The 18,996-nt window shown below is 42.3% G+C and overlaps 1 protein-coding gene across 1 annotated transcript in view; it reads left to right on the top strand.

Annotated features, from left to right (window-relative positions):
* eeig1b (estrogen-induced osteoclastogenesis regulator 1b) overlaps positions 1-11,651 on the top strand; it is a 28,074-nt gene extending 16,423 nt beyond the window's left edge. The window contains exons 3-12 of the mRNA XM_085794075.1: positions 3,832-3,952; positions 4,048-4,077; positions 5,877-5,993; positions 6,076-6,122; positions 6,292-6,452; positions 6,562-6,663; positions 8,922-9,138; positions 10,993-11,114; positions 11,199-11,265; positions 11,349-11,651. Coding sequence (XP_085650201.1) covers positions 3,832-3,952; positions 4,048-4,077; positions 5,877-5,993; positions 6,076-6,122; positions 6,292-6,452; positions 6,562-6,663; positions 8,922-9,138; positions 10,993-11,114; positions 11,199-11,265; positions 11,349-11,394 — 1,030 coding nt within the window. The 3' untranslated portion in view covers positions 11,395-11,651. The remainder of the gene's footprint in view (positions 1-3,831; positions 3,953-4,047; positions 4,078-5,876; positions 5,994-6,075; positions 6,123-6,291; positions 6,453-6,561; positions 6,664-8,921; positions 9,139-10,992; positions 11,115-11,198; positions 11,266-11,348) is intronic.
* The last annotated feature ends 7,345 nt before the right edge of the window (positions 11,652-18,996 follow it).

The following is an 18,996-nucleotide window of genomic DNA, read 5'->3' as shown; positions in this document are numbered from 1 at the left end:
TCCTGTTTGTCCTTCCACAAGTTTACACAAGTTTACAGGAGTAAGGAAAACAAATTTGATTGGGTGTTATCGAGCGGGCGGGAAATTCAATGTTTGCGGCGGGACCGGGCGGGACACAGTGTTTTGAAGGAATTTGATTGGATGCTGTCCAGCTCGGTGTGTGCGTGTGTGTTTAGCTTAGTTTACTGTTAGCTAGATAGGCTAGATACGACCTTGCGACCTTAGCTAGCTAGGCTAAGTGATGGACCGCAGGGATCTGGAGGAGGAGAGTGGAGTAGAGGACGGAGGAGAGTTTTGTGTTGGTGGTGGTGGACGAGTCCCTAACCACTACTTGCGTCAGAGCTTCCTGGTTTTTCTCAGACTTTTGATTGACGGATCCTGATACAGTATCATTGGCTGATGAATCATGAGCAACGTGATGCATAATTTGCGCACCTGCATTATCCAAAGCGGGAAAAAAAAACCCATTCACCCCAGATTTACTGAAAGATAGAATTTTGCACAAAGTTTGGGCTACATCATCTGATAGATGAGTGAATTTTAAGACCCATAGTGGGATTAAATTCAGTTTTCGTTTCTGAACACCTTTAAAATATGTTTGTTATGAGAAAGAAAACAGTTCAGGGAAGGTACAGGGCAGTGCTTATAATGTGTGACATGCATAAGTCACCTATAAAAACATGTCTAGACATTTTCATGATGAACAGAATAAAAACACATTTCACATGACGTCTCAGCCACATGTAAATGGCACCAGTCCACTGAGTATTTCAAGATGTTTCCTGAACCAGTTTTGTGCAGATATGAAGAAATCTGCAAAAAACCTCCTTCAACCGGCCTCCCACTGCTTTGCATACAGGAGTAATGTGACTTAATGGCATCTGATGCACAGGCAGTGATAAATCCTTGCAGGGGAGGAGTTCATCACCAGTTCAGCCTTGTCAAGAAATAATACAATCTTAATACAAACTGCCTGCAGCTTCACGTATAGTACTTTATCAGATCTGCTCAGTGCACCATAAAAATCATCAGAGACAAGCAGAGGGGAGATGTCCAGCACCGCACTACATGCAGGCAAACACCAAGTCTGTTTTCAATCTGCACAGTCAGTGGAAAACCCCTGAGCTCGGTCTGATGTGTCACAGATGAGATCATCTGGACCCTCACACTGCACAGACTTCATGTTTTCTACCCAGAGGCGGAGGTTCAGCCTGTGATCGATATCATTCCCCATGTTTATGTAGATGTATGTTAATGTGACCTTTGAGGCCTTTCTGCTGTGAGGTAGTTTCCTGACTTTCACATGTCTCTTGAGCTTCAGCTTCACAGGATCACAACACCCCAATAGAGACCATGAATCATCCATAGTTTGATCAGATTACACCTCAGATTCATATTATTCTGTTCAGGGGATGGGGATAATAATTTAATCCTGAAATCTGATACCATCCCAGGCCACCACCACCCGATTCACGCAAACCACCAAGACTGAGTTAGGTTGGTGCCTACTGCTGTTAGAGTGCAAAATAATAGAGCAAAGGCTTCACTTCAATTGCACGCCGTCCTCACTTTGTTGACACGTCAACTGAATAACATTTGCCCCCAGTACACGCACCTTTTTCTGTTTGTTTTCCCTACAGAAGAAACGTTTCTGTTCTGCTGCAATTACCCAGGGGGCAAAGCAAAAAAACGGACACGGAGCGTTGTAAAAGGTTTGACACCAGAAATGATATCTAGGAACTTCAAGGATTAAAACCTGGGTGGACAACCCGGTCAACTAGCTGCTGGAAAGCTACAGGGGGCCAAGACCCCTTTCTTGGGTCATTTTGCTGGCGAAATGATGTAAATGCAAATATTTAGGTACTACAATGGCATAAATAGTCATACAACTATAAAATTTGGCAGAGAGTATCTTGACACATAGGGGGAGGCATGAAAAAAAGATTCTGGGGTGTGTTGCAACTCGATCCTAAGATATCACCCTCAACATCCCAAAAAAGACAAAAAAAAGTACTGTTCGCCTGACAAATTCTCATGAAAATTATTATTTTTCAGCACTTTATGGAGAATATCTATGCCTAACATGTATATAGAAAATTTCCTTAATTCATAAGCTTCCATTTGAGTCCAAGATAGCCTTTCTATCTCAAAAGCCCCACTTGCTGTGGCCAACGGTCTTCTCTATCTATCTGTTCACTTTGGGGAGACCAGAAATAGATGTTTTCTGATCATGCCAGTTAACATGGAGTTTTTCACAATAGGTGTTGCATTGTTTGGAGACAGCCTGTAGCTTTCCAGTAGCTAGTAGAAAGGCTATCTTGGACTCAGATGGAAGCTTATGACCCCTATGTGTCAAGATTCTCTCTGCCAAATTGCATTTACATCATTTCGCCAGCAAAATGACCCAAGAAAGGGGTCTTGGCCCCCTGTAGCTTTCCAGCAGCTAGTTGACCGGGTTGTCCACCCAGGTTTTAATCCTTGAAGTTCCTAGATATCATTTCTGGTGTCAAACCTTTTACAACGCTCCGTGTCCGTTTTTAAAAAAACTGGGATTTTGCCCCCTGGGTAAATAGGCCTAATCTGTACTCAAATCACATAAACTGAAATTATGTTAACTGCATTATGCAGTTAAATAGACCCCGAGAAGTTTGCTTTTGGTTATAAAAGTGTCGCATATTAATGTGGATGAATCTACATTACCCACTTGTTAATGGGTCCATTTTCAATAAATATATTGTTTTGCCTTTATCGTTATTTTGATATTATTATTTAGTGGTCGACCCACCCAGCATTTCCCAGTTCGGTTTCCCCGACACTGCCCAGCGGGTCATGGGAATAACGCCGCCGGATCGCTAGTTGACATCGTTTATGGACAGAACTACGACGGTATCTGATCGTCTTCGAACCTCCGACTTTCGTTCTTGATCAATGAAAACATTCTTAGCAAATGTTTTCGCTTTTGTCCGTCTTGCGCCGGTCCAAGAATTTCACCGTGTGTGCAGAGGCTCATGGGAAATGTAGTGTTAAAACACTTTGCTTTCTGAAACTCCTCGTAGTCCCTTTAAATGTTTAGGTGGATGGCAGGTTGCACCACACCATCCACCTAAACTTGAGACCAATCCTATTTTTAATGTAACAGGAACCAGACCACTTATACATTTGACCACTGCATCTGGTTTAAGAGGTATCCAGTTTATAAAATTTAAAAAAAATGGGACTATCCAACAAGTAATCTAGGTGAATATTGACCTTATGGCTACTGTATGTATGAGCCCTCTAAAACTCCCTAGGAATATGGCAGGCAATTCTGAACGAGAGAGGAGGGGGTGTTTGTCTTTTCCCTATTGTTCCTGCTCAGTGTGAGCTTCAGAGAGGCGGATAGCCTAATGAGCCACACGACAGTTTATTTAAAAATCAAGCGGAACCGGAGCCGTGCCAGTTGGTCCAGACTCTCGGTGATCGATCGCCAAGTGGGCCAGGTCGGTGGGCAGGTCGGCGGACAGGCCATCGGGAAATGTCTCAGCGCTCCCGATTGCCAGTCCGCCACTGCTTCAGTCTGATGAAATGTGATGCAGTCTGTTGACCTGGTTCATCTCCCAGGAAAGGATGCAACCACGGGGCCCCAGTGAACGGAGCAGGAGGAGCCTCAGGCTGCAGGGGCCCCGGAGGTAGACAGACCCCAAGGAACATGCAGAGGATTATCATTAGCATTATTATGTCTCAGGGGTTGTTGAGCTCTTTGTTTACACCTGTAGACGTAGCGTTTACCTGTGTATGTGCCTTCCAGATAATCTAACCTGTGTGTGTGTGTGTGTGTGTGTGTGTCTGCAGGGAGGAGGTGCAGCAGAACTGTGTTCGATGGAGGAAGAAGTTTTCCTTTGTGTGTAAAATGAGCGCCAACCCAATCACCGGCGTCTTGGACCCGTGCTTCTGCAGGATCTCTGTACGCAAGGTGAACTACAAATCCCAGCAGCCCCCTCTCCTCGCTTGTCTGTTACTGGTGCTGAGCCCCGCATCTCACAGTTTATCACTCTCTGTTTTTTCCAGGAGCTGAAAGGAGGAAAAACCTTCTCAAAGGTGAGTTAATTCTCTGATGATGTGAAGAGCAGCTGCTTTAAATATATCAACGCTAATGTTTAACCAGCTCGGCTCGGTGTGAGCTCATAAAGAGCTGCTTCCTCTGTCCACTGGAGATTTACAGTCACTGATGGTAAAAACCTGTTAAACACCAACCATGTCAACATCTTGTCTTTTGAAGTATCAGCTGTTTGCAGCTGTGATAAAGTGTTGCTGCTCGGTCACCTCTCACCTGGTCACAGGGGTGATTCAGGCTCAGGTGAATCACATGGTTCCTCCAGGTGCTCCGCTGTGTGTTCAGTGTGTTGTTGCCTCAGGCCTGTTTCTGTACTGGCGCTACCATGAGTAACTAATCCCCTCTTTGTACCAAAGTTATCAGGTTTAAACTGTTTTTCTTAATATGTGTAAACCCACTAAGGCGCAGCAGGACGGTTTAAGAATGGTATTTAATGGGTGAATTTGTAACGTGTTGATACAATGTGCTTCACAGCCAGAGAGGCTGATGGTGTATGATTAACCAGACTGAGAGTGGAGCTAAAGCCAGTGACGCCTACAGGCTGCAGCACACATTACAGTCAACAACATGATGATGAGGAGGAGGAGGAGGAGGAAGAATGAGTTGAAGAAGAAGGAGGAGGAGGAGGAGGAGAAGGAGTAAAAGAAGAATAAGGAGAAAGATGAGGAGGAGGAGGAGGAGAAGAAGGAGATGAAGAAGAAGTAAGAGGAGAAGGAGAAGGAGTAGTAGAGGAAGATGGAGGAGGAGAAGAAGGAGATGAAGAAGAAGTAAGAGGAGAAGGAGAAGGAGTAGTAGAGGAAGATGGAGGAGGAGAAGAAGGAGATGAAGAAGAAGTAAGAGGAGGAGAAGGAGTAGTAGAGGAAGAAGGAGGAGGAGGAGAAGAAGGAGATGAAGAAGAAGTAAGAGGAGGAGAACGAGTAGTAGAGGAAGAAGAAGGAGGAGAGGAAGGAGTAAAAGAAGGAGAAAGATGAGGAGGAGGAGGAGAAGAAGGAGATGAAGAAGCAGTAAGAGGAGGAGAACGAGTAGTAGAGGAAGAAGGAGGAGAAGAAGGAGAAAGATGAGGAGGAGGAGGAGAAGAAGGAGATGAAGAAGAAGTAAGAGGAGGAGAACAAGTAGTAGAGGAAGAAGGAGGAGGAGAAGGAGAAGGAGAAGAAGAAGGAGTAAAAGAAGAAGAAGAAAGAGAAAGACAAGGAGGAGGAGAAGGAGTTGTTGAAGAAGAAGAAGGAGGAGGAGGAGGAGGAGGAGGAGTAGAAGAAGCATGAGGAGGAGGAGGAGGAGGAGGAGGAGGAGTCTGGCTCCAGACCTGTGAGTCAGTGAGATGCTGCTCTGGTTGGTCATGGTTGTTTCCAGTCAGTCAGGTCACAGGAGACGGGACCAAGAATCAGGACGTCATCATGCTGAGCCTCATCCAGAAAAATGAAGCTTTATTATAATGAAGTCCTATGAATAACCCTATATCATCAGCTGGAGTGTGAGTGAGGCAGTTGAATAGAAATCCTTCTAATGAGTCTCAGATGAATGAGCTTTGTAGGATGAAAATAACAATCAACAACAGCAAAAAATTGAATGACCTTTTTACATCCACTGGAAGCACAGATGAAGGAGAGTAAATTAATAGGAACAATAATGGAAACAACGAGTTAAGAAACCAGCACTAACACACACACTGTGGCCTCTCAGGAGGGAATCACTGCAGATATAATGAGTGAGAAGGTTGACGGAGGTCTCACCTGATTCACTGGTTTTAACCTAAAACTATCTGTATTGTTTTTGGTGTCTCCAGTTAGGTTTCGCTGATCTGAATATTGCAGAGTTTGCTGGATCCGGCTCCACAGTTCGCTGCTGCATCCTGGAGGGTTACGACACCAAAAACACAAGACAGGACAACTCTATCCTCAAGGCATGACACACACACCCACACACACCCACACAAACACACTGATTAGCACTAAAGTTGATTAACACATGTATGTTTTTTACAGGTGACGATTGGCATGACTCTCCTGTCTGGGGATCCCTGCTTTAAAACGTGAGTTCCTCTTTGGGTTTTCAGTCTGTCTACAATAACATTTCTTGCACAGCTGTAACACAGACACTGTTGTTTTCTGCTTCTGTGACTCTAACCTCACAGTATATTTTCCTTTGGTTTAAAAAACAAACTTTTTGAAATACTTTCTGTCCTTTGTTTTGACCTCCAGGCCCCCAAGCACAGCCAAATCTATCTCCACGGGGGACCAGGACCCCACCCTGCAGCTGGACTGTAAGGGAGAGAGCACCGACGCCACAGTGCAGCCACTAGGGGGCATCAAGGAGGGAGCCCGCGCCTTCAAACCCCGACAGTCATCAGTACGGAGCTCAGGTAACAGCTCAGCTTCAGCAGATGAATCGGCGACTACAGGGTGATCGCATCACACTTGATGACACTCATTCATTCAGTATGTATCGTATTGACCTTGTCCGGACTGCAGGGCTGCCCGAGGAGGGGGAGAGTGTCTCCAGCCCAGACGAGGTCTTTCACACTGGTCACTTCCGCAGCTCCAGCTACGCCAGTCAGCACAGCAAGATATCAGGTCAGAGCTGCTCGTTTCCTCCTGCTGCCTTCACACGTCTTACTTCCTCCTGCCGAGAGCGGGGAGGGAGGCGCTGTGAGAGCGCTGACTCCAGATCTGACCTGTGGTGAATGCAGTGCAGTGCTACTGTGCATCATCCAGAGGCTCCATGAGGCTTCAATGGGAAATGTTCATAACTGACCAATAGCCTCAGATATCCTCAAAGCTCTGAGAGCACTATAGTGTTGCTATGGTTCTCTCAGTACCATAGGCAGTGTTGGGCAGGTTACTTTTAAAAAGGAATTAGTTATTGTTGCTAGTTACTTTCCCCAAAAAATAACTATTTTGTTACTTTTTTAAAATAAAATAAAATTACTTGGACTCGCCCCCATAACCTCCCAACTCACTCAGTATTCCGCAGCGTCACGGAGCCTGCCTGTGCGGAGGAATACTGCAGTGAGTTAGTTCCAGATAAACGTCTTTTGTCCAACTAGTTGATGGACTGAAAAAAATGTGTATGTAACGTACACTTTAACTAGTGTATTATTTTGTGACGGGACTTCTTGAGTCTTAAGCATTTTATTGTCCGTTAGTTATATTTTTCCTGTGTTCAGACAATGAAATCAAGAATGATGTTATCTGCTTGCCAGGTAACATCATTCTTGATTTCATTGTCTGAACACAAGAAAAATATAACTAATATAGTATATGAGAAGACAAAATGAACTTAATTAATCATTTTATTGTCAGTTATGATGTATAACAGGGTTATAACGGAGGAAACAGTGAGTTTTTTGATTACTCATTACTGAAAAAAGTAACGCCGTTTGTAACGCTGTTATTTTACAACGCCGTTATTCCCATCTCTGATTATAGGTTATCTGGTTTGTGGTTATTAATGTGCACCACCAAACCACAATATCAGTTGGGGCGCTGCATGGCTGGATGGGTTGAGTGGCCCACCTGTGTGCAGGTGCTGTGGTCCTCGCTGCAGCCGGCCTCGGTTCAAATCCTGAATCTGGGGGCCTTTGCTGCATGTCATTCCCCCTCTCTCTGCCTCCCCATTTCCTGTTTCTCTCAACTATACTATCAATTAAAGGCAAAAAGCACCCAAAAATATACTTAAAAAAACCAAACATAAGAAGGATGTGTCCTGACTGATTACTAGATCATAAGGTCTGATCTAAAACTACTAAAACTAAAAGTGTCTCTGTAGCCTGTTGGCATTTAACTGGTGACTCTGTGTCTGTTGTGTTGTTATGTATGTAAACACTGGAATAGGCCCATTGGAAATTTGATCTGATTTTAAATATGATCTCGCTTGAATTCTCTATACATGTTTTGAATGTCTTTGCTTAAGTTTTGAATGGCTTTGGTCGTTGTGAGGCTCTCCTCTTCACTGCCGGATTCCTCCATGCTAACGTTAGCTGTCATGTTGTTCGTTGTTTCTTTCCCCTTCTCTTCGTCTTGCATTTTGTTTTCCTGATTTTTATTTCCCCGCGTCTTTTTCTTGCTTCTTGTCCCACTCATTCTAAGTCATATTAGTTTCTTGTGATAGCAATATTCGTAGTTTGGTGGGTTTTCCTATTAAATTGATCGGGAGAGCTTTCTACCTATGTCGCCATCTTGAAACGCTCACCGGAAGTCTCCTGATTTTAAATATGGTATTTGTTCCTGCTCGTTAGTCTGAGAAGATGAAGCTACAAATACATGATGTCAGTAATACACTATCAAATACGACTACAGCACATCAACACATCTCAATAAGCTATAACTGAAAACGCACACTTCAAAAAAAAAGTTTTGTTAGATTTTTATTTTAATAGATATTACAGATATATATATATTTGTATATTAGATAGTTTGTTACAGCACTGTCCGGTATCCTGCCCCAAGCTGAGTAGCAGTAAATAGTCCTGTGTCCTCAGGAGTCTAGAGTTGAAACTCATGGTATTCTCTGTACTGAGAAACAGTTTGTATCATCAGACATCCTGCAGTCAGTCCGTCTCTACAACAGGACTGTGATCCACTGCAGACCTCGAACCCCTGAGGAGAGAGGAAGGAAGAAAGAGAAGAAAATAATGAAAATTAATCAAGAGCAGAAAGAAGAAAAGAGAGAGAGAGAGAGAGAGAGAGAGAGAGACATAAATAACTGCAGCTCTGTCCGTCCGTCACACACAGTCTTTATGCTTTATTCTCTGTTGTGGTTTAACTTTTGGCCACAGAGACACAGTGACATCTGCTGCACATCATCAGATAACTCTCCTCTGCTCCTCCAGGCTACAGCACAGGTCACTCTCGCTGCTCCAGCCTGACTGACCTCAGTCACCATAGAAACGCCTCCTCCAGCAGCAGCACCTCCTGTGGTGGCGCCGCCCACCCCGCCCAGCCGCCTCCCTCCACCCCCACCGAGCATCACAGACAAGCAACTCCTACCAAGCCAGAGAGGCCCCCCCCGCCCTCTGCAGCCGCCCTCATGTCCAACAGGTCCTCCAGGTATGCACACACACACACACCTGAGCCGCTCCCTGTCCTGGATGTGTGCCACTGTGACGGTCTGAGAGGAGTTTCAGGATGTAACACTGATGTAAATCTTTAAATCTCAGACGTTCAAAGTGAAGTTTATTTCCATCCGTGAGGCAGAGAAGCTTCATGTCCTCTCCATCATCTCTGGAGCGGCTATCCACAAGTTTCAAAATGTCAAAAACGTAAGCCGGTTTTGTTCTTCCGGTGGAATTGTATGTTTACGTTACCATGGTTTCAGTAGTTGTCATAGTTGCGGTTTTTACGTAACAATGGATGTCCATTTGTGTGATATCCATTGTTAAAAGCTGGTGTGATGATCCATGCGTTTTACAGATTTTCCATGAATTTTCAATGCATTTACCGCGACTACTGAAACCATGGAAACGTAACATACAATTCCACCAGAAGAGCAAAACCGGCTTACGTTTTTGACATTTGGAAACAGGTGGATAGAAATAAAAGTGTATCAGCCCACCCCGTGGTCTTGAGTCACCTAAAGACTAAAGAATCAAGCCTGTATAAACTATGATGCAACACAACTTGATGAGCCTGCTCCAAGTGCAAACCAAACACAGATGCCTCACCGCTCTCCGACATCCAGCTGTCAACCAGATGGTGTGTAGGGGTCACGACTGAATCAGCTGGGGTGGCGCTGAGCCGACAGCTAGCCAACTATGATGACAACCTCCTGTCACACAAAGTGACCACGCCCCCAGTTATCTGTGACTTAAAACCTTAATAAACTGTTAACAGGTGCTTTCTATAAACGGTTGTTATGCAGGAAGAAGTTAGCTATAGAGACAAAATTGTATTGTACCAGGCTGGACTGTTGGATATTTTAACATGAGAGTCTATGGGGACTGTTGAGGGTCTTTCTATCAACAGTTCAATGTTTAAAGGGATAGTTCACCCAAAATTCAAATTTCATTCTCATTATCTACTCACCCTCATGTCGACTAAGGGCTGGGAAAATTCCTCCGTGCCTTCTCTGACTTACGGGGGGTTCCGCGCAGCAGTATTCGTCTATAATAATGGTTGTGAATGGAGACCACTTTTCTTCGTCCAAAAAGACACACCAAAAAACATCCAAATACCTCCATACTGCTCGTCTGTAATGTCCCTCTTGTATTGAAGCCCCGACATCAGAAATTGTTCCGCCGGTCAGTGCAAATCACGCGAGATTTGACACTGGGAGCTTCTGCTACAAACAAGCTTAAAATATAGTAATTTTTTTTTCGGAACAATTTCTCATGTCGGGGCTTCAATACAAGAGGGACATTACAGTCTCCTGGGTTTCCCATTCTTTTGCACAGTGCTGCTTTGTTTCCCCTTTTCACTCTTAAACTGTAGAAAACATAAACAATATACTGATACTGCTTAAAATATTGAAAAAGAGTGTTTCATGTTTAACTTTTTGCCTTTTGGAGATCATTTCATCTTCCACTTGCTGAACTGTTCATGTTGACAGAAATTTTGACCAGGGGTGTCCAAATCTTTGCATGTCACTGTACAGAAAGAATGAAAAGAAACAATAACACTGAAATAAAATTAAAAATTAGATGTGATGATTTTAGAATACAAGTCAAACATGCACATGTTATGATGAATAAAGTGAAATATGATAATGTGGCATCAACAGCTTTTTCATGACAAATGTGAGACGTTAATAGGATTTGTTGGCAGTGAGAAAACCAGTGATTGTAATATGATGATTGTATAAAGCAGAGACTTCATCTGCCTTCAGCTGCTGCTGCTGAGTGTCGCTGTGTATCAGATCTGAAACTGTCCTTGTTGGTGTTGTCGCTGTGTCTCATCCAACATCAGGAGGAAGAAGGACACTGTGCAGAGGCAGCACAGCTGTGTGGAGGACACTCGCATCGACGCGGACGACATCGTGGAGAAGATCATCCAGAGTCAGAACTTCTCTGACAGCAGCAACAACGAAGGTTGGACAGAGTTTCTCTTAAGTTTCAGCAGGACCAATGTGCATCACTGTCTGAACTCCTCCTCCTCTGTTCCTCTGCCCTCAGACAGCAACTTGAGACTGTTTGTCAGTAAGGATGGGACCACAGCCCTCAGTGGGACGCTGGCCAACAGGTACAGTACACGTCTATGTCGCAACATGTCTGTTTACCGACTCATCGCTCTGTCTGAATGACGCCGTGTTTGTGTTTTCTCAGAGGAACGCCGGGTGTGTTTGAGCCGGTCGTCATCGAGACTCACTGACAGACGCGTGAACTCATCTCCAGCCACATCAGTGTGTCAATGACTCTGATTGTCTATGACTGTGCATGTGCACAAAGCTCAGTGTAAGACTACTATGATATAGATATTGAGCCTTTCTGGTTTATTTACCCGGTGGTTGATGGTGAGTTTAACCCAGTTACTGTATTTTCTCAAATAGAAGAGGGGGTTCTGTTTTATCTCAGATGAAGGAAGAGCAGGGACTTTATTTCTCATTTTAAAAACAAAACAAAAAAACAGCTTTAGTCTGTTTTACATTTAAACACTTCTAACAGTATAGTTCCTCTCCTGTCTGTTGTTTTATTGTGAAACTTCAATGTATCAGTGCATCAGCTCAGCCCTGCAGCCAGGTGAAATCAGTGGGAATTCATGAATTAATCAGTGAGAAGTGCAAAACATGCAGGATTCAACTTACAACCAGGCAAAGGTGTCAATCATTCACAATCTAAATTTATAGAAAGTTTTGAACCTAAATCAAGTTATGTATAAATGACATTAGTTGTCACTCAGGAGCAGTGTTAACACGAGGCTGCTGCTGTGTGTTGATACTGAGGTGTCCCAAAAATACTTCACTTCATTCTTTACATTGATTTATTGTGGGGAAACGGACCCCTTGGCAGTTTTAGCATCATTTGCAGTGTTAGTAGCTTTAAATCATCTTGAACGTCCAAGACACCCTTGTCGAACAGTGTAGTGTTATGATCTGTTTTTGTGTGTGGACATTTTTAGTTTGACAGGATTCAATTCAAGTTCATTTTCCCCTCAGTCTTTTTGTTGAGTTACTCCCTCTATTTCTCGGCTGCCTGATTCTATTTGAGAATTTACAGTTATCTAATTAGCATTATAAAGGGTGTGTGTCAGATCTGGTCCTGGATCAGTAGGTTGAGTCACTGCCTTGTGTTTGTCTGCCTCTGCCCCCCCTCTTTATCCAAACTCATATAAAACACAGGACATAAAAACACAGGTGTAAATGATATAAAACTCCTGACTGAACCATTTAGCCGCTCCAGCGTCCAGGTGGACACACTGAACAGAGGACCAGTCTGACACCCAGTGGCCCAGTGCTAAATGCATATTTTACTTGAACAGTACCCTGAAAACCACCACAGTGTGAGAAGTGTAGTCCAACACTGAAATGATGCTGCGTTCAGGAGCACTTTGTCAACTCTGAAAGTCGAACATTTTCCAAGTTAGGGAATGGTACCTGACAGAATGCAGGAAGGTACTGCACGTCTGAGGTGAAATGACCACAGTCTGGAAACAGATTTATCTCCATATAAATAATAATCATTTTCTGACTTTCCAAGATGTGGAGGACTCGGCAGCTGCAGCAGCAGAGCCGTCAGAGGCTCTGGCTGACTGTCTGACTGTCTGACTGACAGACTGACAGACTGGAACTGGAATACAAGCTTTTATGATATTTTAATGCTATTTGATGTCTGTGTACAGTTACGTACTATATTTTGCACACATGTACTCTGTGGAGACGATCCTTAGAAACCACTAAAAGGAAATTGAGACGGCACAGTTTTCTAAAATAACAGTTGAAATTTTCTTTATTTTTATTTTTATTGTCTATTTTATTGTATCTACTTTTTTTCACATTTCTCATCACTCTGAGACAAAACGCTCTTATGAGACAACATCCTGTGTTCATACGGCTGGCCGTATGTAACCATCCACTCCCTGCACTTACAAAGTCCTATAACTCTATGAATCTCAACCTGAGGACAGTGTGTTTGCTGCCGTTAGCACTTGTGATGTCCAGGGGCCAGTTGCACAAAACACCTTAAGTTTTGTCCTTTAGTAAGGACTAAGGAGAGAAGTTAAGTAATTTACAGCAATAAAAGAGATACCTCAGTGCTAATGTTTCACTGTCCATGGAGACTGCATGCTTTCTGGTATTAGCATGTGATACCTGTTAACTGTGTCCATTGGGTTCTGTCACTCCTTTTAGGATGTGCTCATTTTCTGATCTATCACCAAACTGTTGTCATGTTGCAGTGAAGGTTCCTTAAGTTTTGTGTTTACTTTGGTCACTGATGACCAAAGTAATGATAGTTCAACATTTTGGCAAATTGGCCCATTGCCATAATCCCTATAGTTTTATGAGAAGGTTCGTTACCTTTAATTGTCGGTGCAAGCTATTTTTAGAACGGCGGAGCAGAGCTGCGAGCTGCTCAGAGCTACACTACGGAGGCTAATGGAATTTCTTGGTTTCCCTCATCAAATACACAATCCAACAACTCCAAAACGCTCTGGGGGACAAGTTGTGACCTGCGTATTCACCACGCGAGACGGAGTTGTTAATTCATGCAAAACCACTGATGCGCGTCCCCATCGGGGGCAATTTTTCGGCAAGCAGTGTCTGCATTTGCCTCGCAAACAACTCCGTCTTGCAACGTTCCGTTATTATCTCATAGCGTGGTGAATGTGCAGGTCACAACTTGTCCACGAGAGCATTTTGGAGTTGTTGGATTGTGTATTTGATGAGTTTGATGAGGGAAACCAAGAAATCCCATTAGCCTTTTAGCTCTGAGCAGCTCGCGGCTCTGCTCCTAAAAATAGCACCGACAATTAAAGGTAACAAACCTACTCCTAAAACTATAGGGATTATGGCAATGGGCCAATTTGCCAAAATGTTGAACTATCCCTTTAAAGGTGTTTTGTGCATCAGATTGTATTTTGAGAAAACCTTAACTCTGATTAAAAAAGGCTCTTAAGGTGTATTGTACAGTCTGCCCCTGGCTCTGTAGCTATTCACCATTTATTTTTAGAAAGATTTTACTGTTGATTCACTTATTTGCAAGATCTTATTGGCAGATGGATCAATGACTGATAATCAGCTGATTGCTACTGGACCAAATAGTCAAAATAAATATATTTATTTAAGTCAGTCAAACATCTTCATTTAGCCAACTCAGACGAAGAGGCTCAGATTAATGGATTACACCTAAAACAGAACTAAATGCACTTTGTAGTTGTAGGCAGTCGCTCATTTGTAAAGTTGCTGCAATAGTGTGTCAACTGTCGCTCACAGGGGATTAACGAGACAAACTGTTCACAACTTCTTTTCATATCACAGCTGAGTGGCCTGTGTCCACTCTGAGAACTGTCCCTGTGCACAGAGCGGACAGTGACACTGTAGGTGGTTGACTGTAGCGTAGTGAGGTCAGTCCCTGAGCTGCAGCAGCACAAAGCTGCTGTTGTACCAGGACCAACAGTACACAATAGTTCCTCACCCCCATCGGACTAAAGTGTCTGTGTATCTGCAGTTTTTGTGTATGTTAGTGTGTTTGTATGCCGGTATGTGTGTGTGCTTCAGCTGTGCAAGTATGCATGGAAAGCTTCTTTTTTTATCTTCACTCTGGCTCTTTAATCCCTGGTTAAAACTGGCTACATGATGCCTTCAGAGTGTGCAGGAAACTGGGTAATTAGTCCAGCAGAGTTTTCTCCTGCTGCCCACACTAGAGAAAAAGCCCTGATACTGTAGTTCTCTGTGTTTTTGTCTTCATGGGCTCTGCCTTTGTTCATGTGCAACATAAAGACTTCCACAGAAACACTTGTTGCACATTTATCCCTCCAGTCTATTTTCCTTCCAGACCAGCAGGCTGGTCTGCAGATTTATACAGAGCTATATGTTTAAGCTAATGTGTTAGGGTGAGATGGGGAAGTATAAACAGTTGTATTATTTACAGTGGAGGGTGTGGTCATTGCAGTAAGGGGAACCATGTTGGTGAATCGTCTGCAACTGTGATTTGTTCTTTACTTATTCTTTTCTTTTGCACTTGACTGTGTGTAGCCTGTGATATTATTACGTCATTATACAACTGAATGCTTTTTATGCATGTGGTGGGTGGGATTTTTCTTTACTGATTATTTTAGTGAATGAAAGTGAGTTGTTGTGAGTTGCATTATTACATTGGGAATAAGCTGCATTAGTGGTTGTGGTACTGAGAGAGAATGAAACCCATTCTGACTTTTGTAATTTATTAAATTCAAATTAAAAGGGACCAATACCTGTGAAATTATGAGAATAATAAAAAAGAATATTCATATAAAACACAGCATTAATGTGTTTAATAAACTGTATGTTACATATTGTTCTGTCTAAATTAGTCCTGCATTTGTTTTCTTTTTAAATGTAACTCTTGGAAAATCTGATTATTTTTCTTAATGTATTGTAACTGTAACTGCTGGTAAACACAAGTAAGAGTCACATCAACAAATGATCTGTTCTATATCTGTATGTAAACAACACCAGTGTTGAGGAGCAATAAAGTTTGATTAGCATAAACGAACCAAATAAAGTGGTATAAAGCTTGGAATCATTCTACTGTACATGCATGTATTGATCTACACACATAGCAGCTGATGCACCACACATTAACAGAAACTGAATCGTATAAACACTGATAACAATAGATAGGTTTACTGTTCTATCACTGTGCAGTATGGAAAATACATTTTAAAAGGTGAAGTTTTTAATTCCAGACACTATGATGATCACTGAACAAACATTAATTTGATGGGCTATCATTTAATAATTTCGTTCATTTACTATGTGTTGCTTTTATAGAAAACATAATTACTTTATACAGATGAAATACATATATTTTTTAATGTAGCCTAGCCTAATATTCACAAGTCAGTATATACTGTAGTGTATATCAGTGGTTCCCAACCTGGGGGGCGGGACCCCCCAAGGGGGCGCCAAAGATCCAGGGGGGGGTCGTGAAGTCCTCTTGATTTTAAGGGGTTTAATAATTTTAATGTAATTAAAATGTTAAATAAATGAGTAGGCTAAGCATTTGATTCATATATGTGACAAAATCAACTAAATTCAAGGGCCACATTAAACATTTATTCTTGTATTTAAATAGATAAACAAATAAATTATAGGCCTATATCAATAGATGATTGAATATCAACAGTTTTAAAACATTAAATACATAATATACAGCAGGGCAATATCAGTCACAACAAATACTACTGATAATAGTATTTTTGGTTACATAAGTTAATACATTTAAAATTGATCAAAAAGCTAAGCTAGCAGCAAAAAAAGAATAAAACTGCTGATCATCCTATAAAGTTATGCAGGGAATGCCATCATCTGTAGCGATGAGCTGAGTGATTGAATTAATAAAAAAATACAAACACAATATTTCAGTTTAGCATTGGCTGATACTGGCTAGCATGCTACACTATGTTCAGCATGCTTCTTTACAAGTTACCAAAACCAGCATCTCACTTATCACCCCAAACACTTAAGTTATGTTACATGAATATAACCCCAGATCTGACTTCACTGTGAGGTCAAAGTGAAGAATGTCCTGAAAGCTCATCAACTCCGATAGGCCTATATCAATAGATGATTGAATATCAACAGTTTTAAAACATTAAATACATAATATACAGCAGGGGGTCACCAAAGTTTTCAATGGTAAAAATATGGGTCCCTTAAGAAAAAGGTTGGGAACCACTGGTGTATATCTATGGCTCCTACTAAAAGCCTGGGTGCACTGCTGGAGCTGAGCTGTGGGGGCAGCAGAGCGCCATGATGGAGCTGGTGAGCCACATTTTATACAACAAAGGAGAAGAAGAAGCAGGAAGTGTCAGTCAACAACAGTACACGTCAGAAACAGAAATGGTAAGAAAGATAAACGGATAAACATTAAGCAAGTGAAATAAGAATAAAAGCCTTTATAGTTGTAGTTAAACCAGACGTGAGCAACTTCGTTAAAGGTTGAGACTCTTTGTCCCGATAATGAAGCTAACACATGGCTACTGTAGCTAATCCTCGGGACAGTTAGCTTCATGTAGCTTCTCGTGTGTGTCACAGTAACTTACAAGTTTAGTTTAATACAATACAAACACTTCTGAATGAATGATTTTCAGCAGGGCGTGCAGTGAAGAGTAAATACCTGCTTTAAAGTAAATTGTTTGAAACCTTATTTACATTGTCTATGCTGGATTCACCAGAGAGCGCTGCTAATCCATATTAAAGAGTGTAATGGTGTTGTGCGACCTGATTATATAGGTGAATACGGAAACGTCAGTGTGATACAGTGCACGGCATGTTTGCATATATATCCTGTAGTTAAGCTGATGGAAAAATGTAGTGTCCAGGAAAAGTGCTTGATCAAGCTTTGATAGGAAGATAAACTGATGAAAATATTCTTCATGAAGCAAACATTTAACCCTTATGTGGTGTTCGGGTCAAATTGACCCGTTTCAAATTTTTACTAAAAGAAAATATATACAAGGATATGACTTTTTGACCTGAAAATCCATGGCCTTGGCTTATTTTATGTGAAGAACGTGTGAAAGAAAAAAAAAATATTGACATGATATGCTACAATACCCCTACGCATTTATGTCCTTCATAGGATGTTCGGGTCAATTTGACCCGGATGAAATACATTGACTGACAGACAGGCAGAGACACACACACACACACACACACACACACACACACACACACACACACACACACACACACACACACACACACACACTTACATGGACACAGACACACACACAAACACACAGAGACACACACACACTTACATGGACACAGACACACAAACACATGCAAGCACACACAGAGACACACACACACACTTACATGGACACAGACACACACAAACACATGGACACACACGCACTTACATGGACACAGACACACACAAACACACACTTACATGGACACGCACACACAAACGCACACACAGACACACAGAGACACACACACACACACACTTACATGGACACAGACACACAAACGCACGCACAGACACACAGAGACACACACACTTACATGGACACAGACACACAAACACACACACACGCAAGCACACACAGAGACACACACACACACTTACATGGACACAGACACACACAAACACGCACAGACACACACACAAACACACGCACACACAGAGACACACACACACTTACATGGACACAGACACACGCACACGCAGAGACACAAAAACACACAAACTTACATGGACATAGACACACACAGACACACAAACACACGCACACACAGAGACACACACACACACTTACATAGACACAGACACACAAACACGCACACACAGAGACACACACATGGACACAGACACACAAACACACGCACACACAGAGACACACACACACTTACATGGACACAGACACACAAACACGCACACACAGAGACACACACATGGACACAGACACACAAACACACGCACACACACACTTACAGACACAGACACACAAACACGCACACACAGAGACACACACATGGACACAGACACACACACAATGTACATGTAGATAAACATGATTTATGCTACCCAAGGCTTTACTATAGTGGATTTTTTACATACATTATAACTTTATCACAAAAAACGAATGACACTTCCATTGTTAAATGTGATCTAGCAGAGATTAATTGCAAACATGATTCATGTATGTTATCTATATTGTTTGGAACTGAGATAAAGAAGATATATGTTGGAGTTTTTTTACGTAAATATTTAGTTCTATATTTCTTTTAAAACCAACAATAATGTTCCGGGTCAATTTGACCCG

The sequence above is a fragment of the Trachurus japonicus genome, chromosome 12 (assembly GCF_045865225.1).
Source record: "Trachurus japonicus isolate A0001 chromosome 12, Traja_1.0".
Lineage (NCBI taxonomy): Eukaryota > Metazoa > Chordata > Actinopteri > Carangiformes > Carangidae > Trachurus > Trachurus japonicus.
The sequence above is the reverse complement of the archived record's forward strand: the minus strand, read 5'-3'. Positions and strand labels throughout refer to the sequence as shown.